Source organism: Schistocerca piceifrons, chromosome 2 (genome assembly GCF_021461385.2).
Source record: "Schistocerca piceifrons isolate TAMUIC-IGC-003096 chromosome 2, iqSchPice1.1, whole genome shotgun sequence".
NCBI classification, from domain to species: Eukaryota; Metazoa; Arthropoda; class Insecta; order Orthoptera; family Acrididae; genus Schistocerca; species Schistocerca piceifrons.
In genome coordinates this window covers 298,234,093-298,248,995 of record NC_060139.1, presented here as the reverse complement: position 1 = coordinate 298,248,995, position 14,903 = coordinate 298,234,093, and the positions used below count along the sequence as shown (strand labels likewise).

Here is a 14,903-nt window from a genome sequence, read left to right as displayed (position 1 = left end):
CATGCTCACTGAAAGTCAGGACATCTTAAATCGTTGGAAAGAGCACTTAGCTCACTGCTTAACCGCACTTCTACTGCCACTGGAGACCTTCTCAAACATGTCCTACAGCATCCTCCACAACCCTGAATGGTTGATCCTCCAACTTTTCAAGAATTCAGCAAGGCACTCGATAGTATGAAACCAGGAAAAGCTCGTGGGCCTGACAACATCCCGTTGGAACTTATTCAGGGTGGCGGCTTGCCTCTTAAAACTAGGCTCTTCTCACTCATACTATTAGTGTGGGAAACCCTCAAGATACCAGCCGACATGAAGAATTCCACAATTGTCACTATCTTCAAGAAAGGCAATAGAAGCATCTGTGGTAACTACTGGATTACCCTTGCTCTCTGTCGCTGGTAAAATTTTTGCCAGTATCCTTCCTAATCGCCTTCAGAACCTTTCAGAGACTGTGCTTCCTGAGTCTCAATGCGGGTTTCGCCCATCAAGAGGGACGATTGACGTGATTTTCTGTGCACAACAACTGCAGGAGAAGTGCAGATACCAACAAAAGCCTTTACTATCGTTTTTTTACGGTCTAGAAAAGGCCTTTGATACAGTTCCCAGAGAAGCCATGTGGATGGTCTTAAAATGTTTCGGCAGCTCTGAACGTTTTGTTGGCCTGATTAAAGCTCTCCATGAAGACATCACTGGATATTTCATCTGCCAGAATGAAACGTCTAATGAATTCCCAATAACGACTGGCCTCAAACAAACATGCGTTCTTGCACCAGCATTATTTGCCTTGTACGTGGCAGCTACGCTTTATGAGACATCTGTGAACAACGCTGGGATACAACTAAAGTACGGGTTGGATGGAGGATTATTTAACCAGTCCAGACTCCATTCAGAAAAATTCACAAGTACCACTCGCGTAGCAGAGCTGCAGTATGCGAATGACAATGTCTTTCCAGCTCATTCACCTGCAGAGATGGCGCAGTCTGTTAATTGTTTCAGCAGAAGATTTGGTCTTTCCATCAATATTCAAAAGACAAAGGTGCTCGCACAGCCAGCTCCTGGCTCGTCCCTTTCCGATTTCAGCATATCTATTTCTGATACACCCTTGGAACAAGTGGCCCATATCCTTTATCTAGGAAGCCTATTGTCATCTAATTGCTCATCTGAAAAAGACGTGGAGAATAGAATACGTGCTGCCCACGTAGCATTCGGTCGTCTCAGATAACGAGTCTTCCTGAATAAAGACCTAACACTATACTCCAAATTGATGATGTATAAAACATTTGCCATCTCAGCGCTGCTCTATGGTTGCGAAACCTCGACATTAGACCTTCGCGATCTGAAGAAACTAGAACGCTTCAACCAACAGAACCTGAGATACATCATGAAATATCGAATACCACCGTTCTTGAGAAAGCGAAAATGAATAGTATAGAAGCTTTCATTATTGGGCACCAACTAAGATGGTTTGGGCATGTGCAGCAGATGAGAGCTGACAAACTTCCATGTCAAATGATGTACAGTGAAGTCAGCACAGGTAAAATGTCGCGAGATGCCCCTCTTAAACGCTAGAAGGATCAGTATAAGAAAAATCTATAAACCTTGATCGTCGCTCCGAGTAACCAGTCCACCATTTTCACGGCTCAACCGTGACAAAGGAAATCTCAGGAGGGAGATGAAAACTCGGATAAGAGTATCAGCCGACGACGACGACCCCATATCACCTACAGGGGGAGAAATACAAAGGGAATCCACAGGTTCGATCACCAGCCCAGTACTCTTCTTGCTCTGCGAGTGTTATTGATCTGTCACTTTATTTGGATCAGGAGAAAGAATTAGTCCTATTTGCAAATGATACAAGTATTATTGTGAAACTGAGCGAAGAAGAACCAACAGAAAAAATAGTAAATAATGTTTCTATGAAGGTTACTAAATGGCTTTGCACTAACAGGCAAGCGTTAAATTTCGAAAACTCGGTTCATCGAGATTTCTACCTCCAAAAATACCCCACCTCTTTTTACCATAGTAAACCAAAACGAATACCAAACAGGCTAGAAAATTGAAGGTTTTTCTGTGTGCGTATTGATGAAAACTTAAACTGGAAAAACCATGTAGCAGACCTGCAAAAACTTTCACGTTTGGCTACTTTTTCCATTAGAATCACTGTCAACTTTTGGAATATCAAAGTCAATAAGTTAACATATTTTGCATATTTCCGTTCATTGATATTTTATGAGGTGATATTGTGAGGTAACTCTTTGCTTAGGTAAGAAGTGTTGTGTAGAAGAAAGTAATTAGAATTAAGCAGAGTTCACACACATCTTGCAGGTATCTTTTAAAGCAGCAGCGAGTGTTAACTGCAGCCTCGCAGTAAATTTCTTCACATAGGAAGTTTGTTATCAACAATCCATCTAAGGTTGAGAATAATATTAGAAGAAGAAGAGATGCGCGTTACCCTTTAATAAATCAAGCTTCAGCACAAAAAGGGGTGAAATATGGAGCTACATAACGCTTTGCCAGTCTATACATGGAAACAAAATGTCTAACACATGGGAGTAGCGATTAAAATGTAAATTAAACATGTTTCCCCTTGACTACTGCTTCTGTACCAAAGAGGGAAATGAAATTTAAAGTGCAATCCTATAGCCATACAACTGCTACTGTTTTTATTTTATTTGGAAGATGTGTATAAGTGTCCTCCGTTTGTTCTGTTGACACATAGCTCATCATAACGTTTGTCTTGAATCTGATCTATGAAACAAGTACTGTAACTAACTAATCAAGTTTTCTAATGCCAAACTGGCTGTGACATAAGAGATCCTGTGTTCACTTCCATTCTTCTGTGTATTATTCTTGTGTGAAGTTTGAATGAATGGGTTGTTAGGCTGTCTGTGCAATAATTCTAGCATTTATTTGCCGTTGGTATCTTTAGAATTGCATTGATGATATTTTTCTGAACGTCTGATGGTATGTCTCCAGTCTCATACATTCTACACAATAACTTTAATAGTTGTTTAGTTTTGCGTTTCTCGCTCTGCGTTTAACAGTGGGATTCCTCGTGTAGTTGCAATCTTGACTCCTTTGCTTTTAATCTTACAAGAGGTTATTTTGATTTTTCTGTATGATGCAACTGTCCATCCGAGGACTAATGCTTCATGTTTTTCCTGCTGTCATTTCCCCTTAGCTTCCAGACACTTCCATTTATTTCACTCTGAAGGACTTACACTGCTCTATTCCTTTCTTCTCCTGAGCATTTATGTACTTCCTTCTTTCCCTGATCAACTGAAGCATTTTTTTCTGTTACTCAAGGTTTCTCCTCAGTTACCTTCCTTGTTCCTATTCAAACTCCGTGATTGTTGTCTCTAGAGACGTCTATTTCTCTTCTACGTATCTGCATATTGTGGTACTCGTTATCGCAGTATCTTCAGACTTAGAGAACTTCAAACACTCATAATAATGCTTAAGTACACACTTATTTTAATGCTGATTCTTCCTTAAACTTAAGCCTACGTTTCGTCGTTACTAAGTTCTGGTCTCAGTCTGTGTTTGCTCTTGGATACACCGTACAGTAGCATATCTGAATCTGGAATCTGTTTCTCACTATGCTGTCTGTACTTCGGCTGGTATCTCTCGATGTCCTCTGTGTCCCTATGTCTTTTCCAGGAACACAACCTCCTCTTCTGAGTTTTAAACAGTATTTTCGCTATTACTAAGGGAAGTTTACTTCAGAAATCTACGTCTTTCCACTCTTCTATTTCTACTACTTACCCCATACTCTCTCATAACTTTGTCTTCAGTTCCTTCCTCTACCAAAGTGCACCAATCATCCTACATCCGCAGCTCGTGGTCGTGCGGTAGCGTTTTCGCTTCCCGCGGCCGGGTTCCCGGGTTCGATTCCCGGCGGGGTCAGGGATTTTCCCTGCCTCGTGATGACTGGGTGTTGTGTGCTGACCTTAGGTTTAAGTAGTTCTAAGTTCTAGCGGACTGATGACCATAGATGTTAGGTCCCATAGTGCTCAGAGCCATTTGAACCATCCTACATTATTAGACAACCATCTGAGCCACCGGTACCTTTTAAATTCCATCATATACTTTCTCCATCTCTGTGTCTCCTGTTTGTGACATTGGCGTTTGTACCTGCACGAGTACTGTTCGCGATGGTTTCCTGTATACTCTAATGAGAATAATCCCCAGGATTTTTCACAGTTACTCATTCTCTGGCCTGCTTTCCTACTCATAGCAAATGCTACTCGAGTTACACCTTTTTCTACTGTTTTTGATATTACCTTACATTCGTCTGACCAGAAATCATTAACTTCTTTCATTTCACATTACTGGCCATCTCTTTATCTGTATTGCGCTTCTGCAAATACATTTTCTAATTTTCTATCTTTTATACCGTATTCATACTTCTGACATCCCGGGCTCAAGATCTTAGAATGTTACCTTCTCGATTGTTATTCAGCATTGTCTTCTGCATCCTAATGCTGCTGTTCATTGCTCAGTCTTCTAAGGGCAGTTTCCCATCCGAAGGACAGGAGGATTCCCTCAAATACTGCAAGCTCCTCTGCCCACTTTGACGAGGCTGGTGATAGAACGAGGGTGACCCTTTATGCAAGAAACCTTCAGTCCCCATTGCTAATGGTTTTTACCCAAACCTTAAAACGTGGCCGAAATGGAACTTGGACCCACGATATTTTTGGTTAACAGTCAAAGACGCTGTCACAGTGGACGACACTGGGATACACTTTAAGATGTCCTCAAGAAGTACAGTCCATCCATGCACGTAGCTTATAAAACCCATATTTGACCAGTGACGTAATATAGTAATGCTGCTTCTGTCTGGGACCCATACCAAATAGGACAGATAGACAAAATGGAGAAGATCGATAGGAGAGCAGTGTGTTTTCTCACAGGTTGTCTTAGAAAGTGGGAAAGAACTGTGGATATTCTCAGACAGCTCCAGTGGCCTATGTTACAGTAGAGACTTTGTGCAGCATGCAGTCAAGACTCCGCAGCTGTATTTTTCTATAAATGTCAACAATTATACTTCTTCGTCTTATGTATACCTCACAGAACAACCATGAAAACAAAATCAAAGAGGTTCGAGATGATATCGAGGTTTTCCAGTCGATTCTCCAGTGCACGAGCCAGAAAGAGGAACAGGAAGGGAGAAGGGGATGAAGTAATGCAACTGTCTAAAAATCGGAAAAAATGGTATGTTATAAGCATTTTTAAATATCTTTAATGTTTCAACAATTTTCAGGGTCGTCAGTTTGACAAGAATGGCAACCTGGTGGACTGGTGGGACCCTGTGACCCGCGACAAGTTCCTCAAGAAAGCTGAGTGCTTGATCTCACAGTATGGGAACTATACCGAAGAGCAAACAGGCTTACATGTGAGTATTACTTTTGCTGTTTCCTCCTACTTCCTTCATTCTCTAAAAATCTTACTATCCATCGTCTTTTCAGGAAAGAAATAGCCATACTGCTCTCATTCTTGAAATAAATTTTGTAAATCTTAGTTGCCCCTGTTTGACGAATTGGCATTGTGATGAAAATTCAGATAATGTTGCACTTTTGACTAATCACCATTCTGATGAATGTACATCTAAAGTGAGACAGCAAAGAGTCCCATTTCGCTAATAACAATTTTGGTGAGGATGCAGTAGGACCCTGATTTGTGTGCCCCATTTGACAAATCATTTCAATGAAAATGGATTTCACTTGGCACAGCTGGCTACTCCATTGTATTAACTACATTTTGATGAAGATGGACCTCATCTGGCACATCTGACTACTTTCATTAGACTAATTGCCATACAAATGAAGATATATGTCATCTGGCACAGCCGAGTGCTTCATTTAGCCAGTGACCTTGACTTGCAGTATTGACTGGCACAGTTTGACTAATCACCATCTGGTAACGACACATTTTATGTACCACAAATGATTGTCTCATTTGATTAATGATTTTAATGAATCTGGATTTCATCTGACACATTCGATTCCCAATCTGGACTTAACACCATGAATGTGCAACTTACCTAGCGTATTTGACTATCTCTTTTAGGTAATCACCATTCTGGCGGAGATGTACCTTATCTTCCACAGCTGACTTCGCAATTTGACTAATCATTACAGTGAGAAGTAATTTTAACTGGCACATCTGTTTGCCCTACTTGATCAACTATCATTCAGAAGAAGTGGCACATTTCACTAATACCATTCGACTAATCACCTTCCTGATGAAGATGCTTCTCATTTAGGTCATGTGATAGCCCCCATTTCACTGACTTCCATGTGGTGAGTATGAATTTTTTTGTGTTGCATTGACTGCACCATTTCACAGACAACTTTGGGGAAGATCATTGTGACTTGGCTCATTTGTCTGCACTATTTGACTAATCTCCACTTCAATGAAGATGTATTTTACCCACCCTATAGCTGACCAATATGATTAATCACTTGCGGAGATGCATTTCATCTAACATGATTCATTCTCTCCATTTAACTAATCCTTGTGCTGATGAAGCTGGATCTCATATGAGACATTCTACTTTATGAATCTCACATGATGTGGCTATTGTACATCCTGTAGTACTGCAGCATTTAACTGAGTAACAGTCCGTTCTTAAATATACGAGGCGAACGTCAGTAAAACGACAAACAGCAGGGACAGAATCCTGACTGGAAATTGAGGAGAAAAGGTGAGGTCACGTGAACAGGTGTCTGGAAATGGACGGTGTGCGTGCAATGACACAAGGTCTCACAGTACACAGTACAGAGCTGCATACTCGAGGATTATCTGTAGCCCACAGATGATGATTGCGCGGCCAAATGATGCTAGTTCTCGTAAGGTTGGTTCGTCGGTAACGAGGGCTGATGACAGAAATTCCATAATTGGGATGGTCTAGTGGAAAAAACACCGACAATATCCTTCCTGTAGAGGGAAATGCATCCTTGCACTTGTTGCGGGGGATAGGGACAGTGGCGGTTGTCATGCAGTATATACGTAATAGTACTTTGATTTACAGCTTGTTGCCAGGGGTTTATCTCAATATTCTGTAGAACCCTGTCGTGCAAATCTAGTTTATGCACAGTCTGCCCGTTCGCCACACGTTCGTCTGTGTGAAAGGACGTATGATCACACAAACGCTCAAAAGGGGCTTTAAATGTTGTGTGATATTGTTGGTGTCTATGAGGTACTTGGTTCAGTATAGCTGTGCTGTTTCTCGACCATTTCCATCTACTTGGCGATACCCGGACACCACCTCTGCTTGTTTCCCACATAAATATCGCACCATTCTGCTGCTTGCAGAACGCTGCGTCAGTCCACAGCCTGCAACACACAAGGAACTCACGTCCGTGGTCAGCACCCTCCACCGTTGCTACGTTGCATTTATGGACACATGTTCATAGGACGTTTTTGCTCCATTTCTAGTCAGGAATCCGTCTCTGCAGTTAGCAGCTTGCATTAAGATTCACCCTGCGACTGCAGAGACGGATTCCTGACTAGAAAAAATATATACACTGAAAAGCTGAAGAAACTGCAAAACCTGCCTCATATTATGTAGGTCCCCGGCGAGCACGCAGAAGTGCCGAAACACGATGTGGCAAGGACTCGACTAATGTCTGAAGTAGTGCTGGAGGGAGTTGACACCATGAATCCTGCAGACTTGTCCGTAAGATTACGGTGGGTTGGAGAGCTCTTCTGAACAGCACATTGCAAGGCATCCCAGATATGCTCAATAATGTTCATGTGTGGGGAGTCTGGTGGCCAGCGGAAGTGTTTTATCTCAGAATAATGTTCCTGGAGACAGTCTGCAGGTATTCCGGACGTGTGGGGTCTCGCATTGAACTGTTGGAATGCTCAATGGACACGAGTGGATGCAGATGATCAGACAGGATGCTTACGTACGTGTCACCTGTCAGAGTCGTATCAAGAAGTATCAGAGGTCCCATATCACCCCAACTAAACACGCTCCACAACAATACAGAACCTCCACCTGCTTGAATAGTCCCCTGCTGACATGCAGGGTCATTGGATTCGTGAGGTTGTCTCCATACCCGTACACGTTCATCCGCTCGATTCAATACGAGACGAGACTCGTCCGACCCGGCAACATGTTTCCAGTCATCAACAGTCCAATGTAAGTTTTGACGGGCCGAGGCGAGGCGTGAACTATGTGTCGTAGAGTCATCAAGGGTACACGAGTGGGTCTTCGGTTCCGAAAGCCCATATCGATGGTGTTCGGTTGAATGGTTCACACGCTGACACTTGTTGATGGCCAAGTACTGAAATCTGTAGCAGTTTGCCGAAGGGTTGCACTTCTGTCACGTTGAACGATTCTATTCAGTTCTCGTGGTCCTGTTCATGCACGATCTTTTTCCGGCCGCAGCGATGTCGGAGACTTGATGATTTGCCGGATTCCTGATATTCACGGCACACTTGTGAAATGGTCGCACGGGAAAATCCCCATTTCATCGCTACCTCGGAGACGCTGTGTCCCATCGCTCATGCGCCGACTAAACCACGACGTTCAGTCTCACGTAATTTTCGACACCCTGCCATTGTAGCAGCAGTAACCGATTAAGCAACAGTCTCAGACACTTGTTGGCTTCAATAGGCGTTGGCGACCGCAGTGCCGTATTCTGCCTATTTACATATCTCTGTATTTGAGTATGCATACCTATACCAGTTTCTTTGGCGCATCGAAAGATGAGGAGCAGGAGCAGATGACACACGTGACGTGACGCTTTGCTTGCAGCTGAACGGGGTCAACACGCTGGAGCGGAACACTGCGGACAACGGCGGCCTTGTGCTGGCGTACGGCGCCTACCTCGCGCTGGAGCGCCGCAGCGGCCGCCCGGAGCCGCGCCTGCCCGCGCTGTCCGGACTCTCCCCGCGGCAGATGTTTTGGGTGTCTGCCGCACAGAACTGGTGCTGCAAGTCAGTATAGGGTACCCCGACCTCAAACTCACTCTGTGTGTACCGTGTCTCTTTTAGTTGTTGGTAAGGCGGGTACCAGGTTGAGATTCATTGGGAGAGTGCTTAGAAAATGTAGTCCATCAACGAAGGAGGTGGCTTACAAAACACTCGTTCGACCTATACTTGAGTATTGCTCATCAGTGTGGGATCCGTACCAGGTCGGGTTGACGGAGGAGATAGAGAAGATCCAAAGAAGAGCGGCGCGTTTCGTCACCGGGTTATTTGGTAACCGTGATAGCGTTACGGAGATGTTTAATAAACTCAAGTGGCAGACTCTGCAAGAGAGGCGCTCTGCATCGCGGTGTAGCTTGCTCGCCAGGTTTCGAGAGGGTGCGTTTCTGGATGAGGTATCGAATATATTGCTTCCCCCTACTTATACCTCCCGAGGAGATCACGAATGTAAAATTAGAGAGATTAGAGCGCGCACGGAGGCTTTCAGACAGTCGTTCTTGCCACGAACCATACGCGATTGGAACAGGAAAGGGAGGTAATGACAGTGGCACGTGAAGTGCCCTCCGCCACACACCGTTGGGTGGCTTGCGGAGTATCGATGTAGATGTAGATGTAGATGTAGTTAGACAGCACTGGCGCTGTGGGGCAACGAATTGTGGAGTCACTCCACATGATTAAAGCAGCTTCAGTAGCTAGCGAGGATGCAGCAAGCTATCTTGGGTGGAGGGTCGTCAACAGAAGTAGAACTAGTCTGAGTTACGCACCAGGGGACTGTGTTGGGGCCCATTCAGTTCGTGTTGTATATCAGTGACGTTGTGACATTAATAGTAAACTCAATCTTTGCAAGGATAATGCCATTATCAATAATGCAGTACTGCCAGAATGCAGCTTCATGCATCAGTCCCATAAGGACACACAAAATAAGATTAGACTGAATGCAGTGTTGACAGAACCGTTTAAGCTGTCATTCTATTCAATTCTGTACACAATCGAAACGTGAATGGAACGGAAAGTAACCCTAACTCATGGTATGGTGTGTATGTACTCTCTGCCACACTCATCACAGTGCATTACAGAGTATTGGCGTACAATAATGAGTTACTGATAAACACCGCCGCGGTTTCAGAGGACGCCTGCATGAAAACTACCAGGCGCAGGGAAACAGACACGTTTCAGTGGACAGGTGCTCAATATGAGCATCATTTACGATGCAGATAACTTCAGTATATGCCTGAAGTTAGTTCGAGTCCCTTACACGAATTGTACTCGATGGCGCGACAGGACCTTGTTCTGGAAATCTCTTCAGTGGGTTGCCTGTCTGTAGGTGCGAACTAACTTAATGCGACAACATGAAGTGGATAAATTATCTACCTGTTCTGATATACCTGCTCTATGGCACCTTCTACAAGTCAAAACTTGGCAAAGATGCTCTATCTAACGTTACGCGTCATTTTCCCGTGTGTCTTGCAGTTTTCTCACAGTCATTCACAGAAGATACTTAATAATAACTGTGTATATCGTACCACGGTGGGTGGTAAATATTTCACACAGAGACCAATGGTCCATTAAGCAAGTCGGTTCAGGGACTGTAGGCTGTGGACGTTATTCAGAGATGAAATGAATAGGCTTGCACAGGATACATTAGTGTGGAGAGTTCCAACAGACCAGTCCTTAGACTGCTGTGTGCATGTGTGTTTTCATGGTATTTATGTATGTTCACCAGCGTGTCTGTGTTTTTGTGCAATACACATTTTTTGCCTTTGAATTCATAAGTACGAGCAGTGTGAATTTACGCTTGTGTAATGTATGTACGCCATCTACGAGCTCGTACACTAATGGAATAGCTGTTTTGTTATGCAGAGTGACAGTATTCAAAAAATATTTATATATAAATGAATTTAGTTGTGTAAATATCTTTTTAACAAAAGTTATAGTTAAATTCCTCTTAATTAATGAAGTTGTAGCTTAATTTTAATTTTTTTTGCCTGTACTTGGCGTATCACGTCTCTCACTTAAAGAGTGGTAACTCACATCCCAAATTAGGAGTAAGAAAACACTAATAAAAGAAAATAAGTGACAGTGTCCTCTTCGTTCCGTTCACAGGTACCGTACTAAGACGATGATAGAGTTCATCACCACTGGAGTTCACTCCCCAGACAACTTCCGAGTACTGGGTCCACTCAGCAACCGGCCCGAGTTTGCCGAGGACTTTGCATGTCCTCTCGGCTCCCGCATGAACCCGCTGGAGAAGTGCCAGGTGTGGTGAAGAGTCCAGCAGAGGTGCCGGACTGTCGGAAGCCTGATGCTGACAACCGGCTGGAGCCGCTGCCAGCCACACACGAATAACAACAGAGCGAGAGGAAATCTATTGGCTCACACCCCAGCTGCAGAACTGTCTGTGGGGCCTTCACTGTGTGGGGCCTGTGAGATAGCAGACTCGAAAGAGAGGAGCAGCTGCACTGAAATAGGATCGTCCAGATCCTATGGTTTCAGCACACGCTCAATCGAATTTCCGTCTGTGTGTGTCTGCGTGTTTACACCATAATTACCTGCTCCTGTTTGGAGTAGATAAATAAACCTGTGTGCAGAAGCCATTAGTTTTATCCTAAGTGTTAATCAATTATTGTAGCTACTGCAGTCTATCTTACTAATACTCCACATTCATTTAGTGGAATTATATCAGTGGAAAAACTACACCAATAACAATGTGTTGTCACACATACGGTTTAATGACCGCCATCTTCAGGTGAGACGCTGCTGCTCCTGAGAACAGTTGAAAACTAGTGCTAAACCCGCAAATGTCGTCCCCGAACTCTACACGAGGCACGCATCGCCCACCACAAGCGATGCTCTCAAGACCGGACTTTTGGCGCCACCCTTAGTGTAACACTGGCGCCAAAAATACGTTGCACTCGAAGACGAACCTCAAACACTCAAGCCGATCACACCAAAGAACATTGTGTTTCGATGCTGGATATCATAGCGTTCCACATCCCGCTAAGAGAAAACCTTTGTTTCAATTAATGAAATTTTCTGTTGACCTAATTTCAATTACCTTTTTATGAACACTCTTCAAAATACAGACGTACCATAAAATATCAGGGTATCTCAGTATTCTTCCTAAATCTTTCATTTCAACAATTCTCCACTCTCCTTAACTGTGCAAATCGACCGGCCGATGTAAGCTTTCCCCAAATGACCCAGAATTTTGGGTTTGCCAGGATTTCAAAGTCCTAAATCATCCTTTATAAAGCCGAGTAGTGCCCCAATCTTGATAGGTAGGCGGAACACATTCATAATATGAGATATCCTTAAAGTGAGATCTATGTCGAGGCATACTGAATATGTGCCACACATCTGTCTTCCTCCTCATTCATCTCCAGGGATGGCTCAAACTGCATAGCCTGATGAACCTTCTTCTCAGAGTATCCATTTTATTTAAACACAGCCGCCAAATGCTGCAAATTCCTAGGTTAAAACTGGTGACTCGAGAACGCCGTATGCTCTGCGTACTAGAGTTTTAAGGACACCACGGCGTTGGTACGGCTGGTGGAAGTGTCATTTTATGGAGATAACGATCAGAATTTGTCGATTTATGATAAACGCTACGTGACAGAGTACCATCATGTTTTCGGTTAAACCCACACGTCCAAAAAATCGATGCTTCCCGTCACCTTCAAACTCCGTTTTAAATTTAATGCTGGGAGGTAGACTGAAGACAAATCATCTAAGAACATCGTGTCTTTGGGGCAAGACGATAAAGATATCGTCAACGTACCTCAAGATGTGCACTGGTTGCAAAGCTGAAGTCCCCTATGCCGTATCCTTGAAGTATTCCATAAATAAATTTTGACCTATAGAAGATTAAGGACTACCTGTAGCAACCCTGTCATTCTGAACAGTACCATTTAATGAAAAACATGTCGATGTCAACACATGACTACAAAGCTGCACTAATTGCTCATCGAGTGTTCCCTAATCACACTCTAGCACTCTTCCAAAGTGACATATGTGAATAGAGCTACCACATGGAAATTTATAAGTAAATCCTAAATGTCTATGGGTGGTTTCGAGGATAGGACAATGAGCTTTGCAACAAATGTGCTCGAGGAGACAGTATGATAGTTAATTTTTGGACTAGCCCCACGGACGTGATGCTGTAACCGATTTATGGACAATTCAACTGTCTCCATACAAGAACTAAATAGGTCATGGAGCCCGGAACTGACGAGAAGGTATCGTTTTGGGACATACTCGTTTACAAAAATCATGGTTATACTCTGGGACATAGTGTCTACTAAAAACCGACGAATACTGATAGTTAACTGCATACAAAGAATTTCCACCCATCGTACCAATGCCATAGCGTGTTTAGAACTCTAGTACGCAGAGCGTATATTATTTCCGACACAGACAGTCTAACACAAGAAGTTTGAGACTTGTGGCTGTGTAAAGGAAAATGTGTACCGTGAGATGCAAATATGGTGTCTGGACCACCGCCAGAAATGCCTGCAGCGGAGCGTAGATCTGTGGGCTTTGTTCCTTTGTGATGCAAGTATAGGCTATCCTTTAACACTGAAATAATTTTGAGGAGATTTTACATTAAGTGTGTGTACCGTCCACCCGTCAAGGTTAGGGCACTGCTTGACTCTATTAAGGATGATTTGAGACTTAGTAGGTATTGCACACACAAAATTCTGTGTGAATGGGGAAAGCTTACGTAGACCTGTGTATTTTTGCTGTTCCGGATATGTGCAAAGAAAATCGCCGTCACAAGGGGGTCAACAGCTGGAGAAGTCGACAGTAGCGGAAAGTTATTTAAACCAGATACATGGGATGAAATTCAACGATACGTTTTTGGGAACAGTGTTTGTAAGGATTTGGTTGAGTCTATGTTCACAGACAATTTGATCAATGGTGACAAGGGATTTTGTCTTAGCAGGAAGTGGAACCCTGTTTTACCTAGCATCAAAACACAGAGATCTTAGGTTCCGCCGGCCCGAGAGTTTAAGAATACTACTGCACTGCCATATACGAATGGCGTCGGAGTGGTACTAGGGGCGGCATAAAGAGCCAGTCAGGGGGGTAAGCAACTGTGGTGCATGACGCATGCGCTGTGTATAAGTCCGGCCTCAGGATTAGTTTTCACTGAGACTCAGCAGCTGCTTTCCTGAAAATGAGAGACAGTGGGTCCACAAAATATTGAGTCAAGTCGATTTTGAGAGCCGGCAGCGAAAACCAAGGATAGTACCAGTGTGTGAAATTTCCATAGGCATTTATTTTCTCTGCATGTGTTATTCGAGCATTTCACCAGAGAGCAGACAGAATTATATATCAATAAATGACAGTTTTTGCTACCTTTCATATGCAATGAACAAAAAAGCTTACACCGTATACCATCTCAGTTTTTCGGTACTATGTGTATGAATTATGTGGGGAGGCTGCGCAACAATTATGAGATTACAGATATATCAGTCACTCTCCAGGTATGTGGCAGGAGGACTTGTGTGAAAATTTAAGTACGAGACGTTCATTCTTCAGGAAGGTGAAAACTGTCCAGTTAGGAATTTTGCCATATTCGAGAGTAGCTAATGCATCATGAAGACGCTGGAATATTTTTAAATGTGTGATGTAATCAGTATTGCCTGTAATTAGTGAGGGATTTGATCATACCATATATTCCCATCTGCTGGTCTCGTTGAAGATAATCCTCAGAAGGCATAACCATATTTTCACTTCGTTAATGGAATGTCACTTGTCACTGGGGCTGATGTGTTAGATACGCTTCATGAATAGACAGAAAACGTCGTCGTGCTGTCCACGACTATCATTATTATCTAGGCAAGATAAGGCATTTGTACAAAAGCCCAGTAATATCATATTTAATTATCAGCCATAAACTTCAGGACCATGTTATGTCATTAAAGTACTTAATGGTGATACTAGCAGTAGGTATGAAGGGGGAC

General features: G+C 43.2%; 1 protein-coding gene across 1 annotated transcript in view; it reads left to right on the top strand.

The window, feature by feature from the left end:
* LOC124774229 (neprilysin-2-like) overlaps positions 1–11,527 on the top strand; it is a 199,719-nt gene extending 188,192 nt beyond the window's left edge. Inside the window, exons 13-15 of the mRNA XM_047249464.1 lie at positions 5,261–5,392; positions 8,765–8,946; positions 11,041–11,527. Of these exons, the coding sequence (XP_047105420.1) occupies positions 5,261–5,392; positions 8,765–8,946; positions 11,041–11,203 (477 nt within the window). The 3' untranslated portion in view covers positions 11,204–11,527. The remainder of the gene's footprint in view (positions 1–5,260; positions 5,393–8,764; positions 8,947–11,040) is intronic.
* Positions 11,528–14,903: the final 3,376 nt, after the last annotated feature.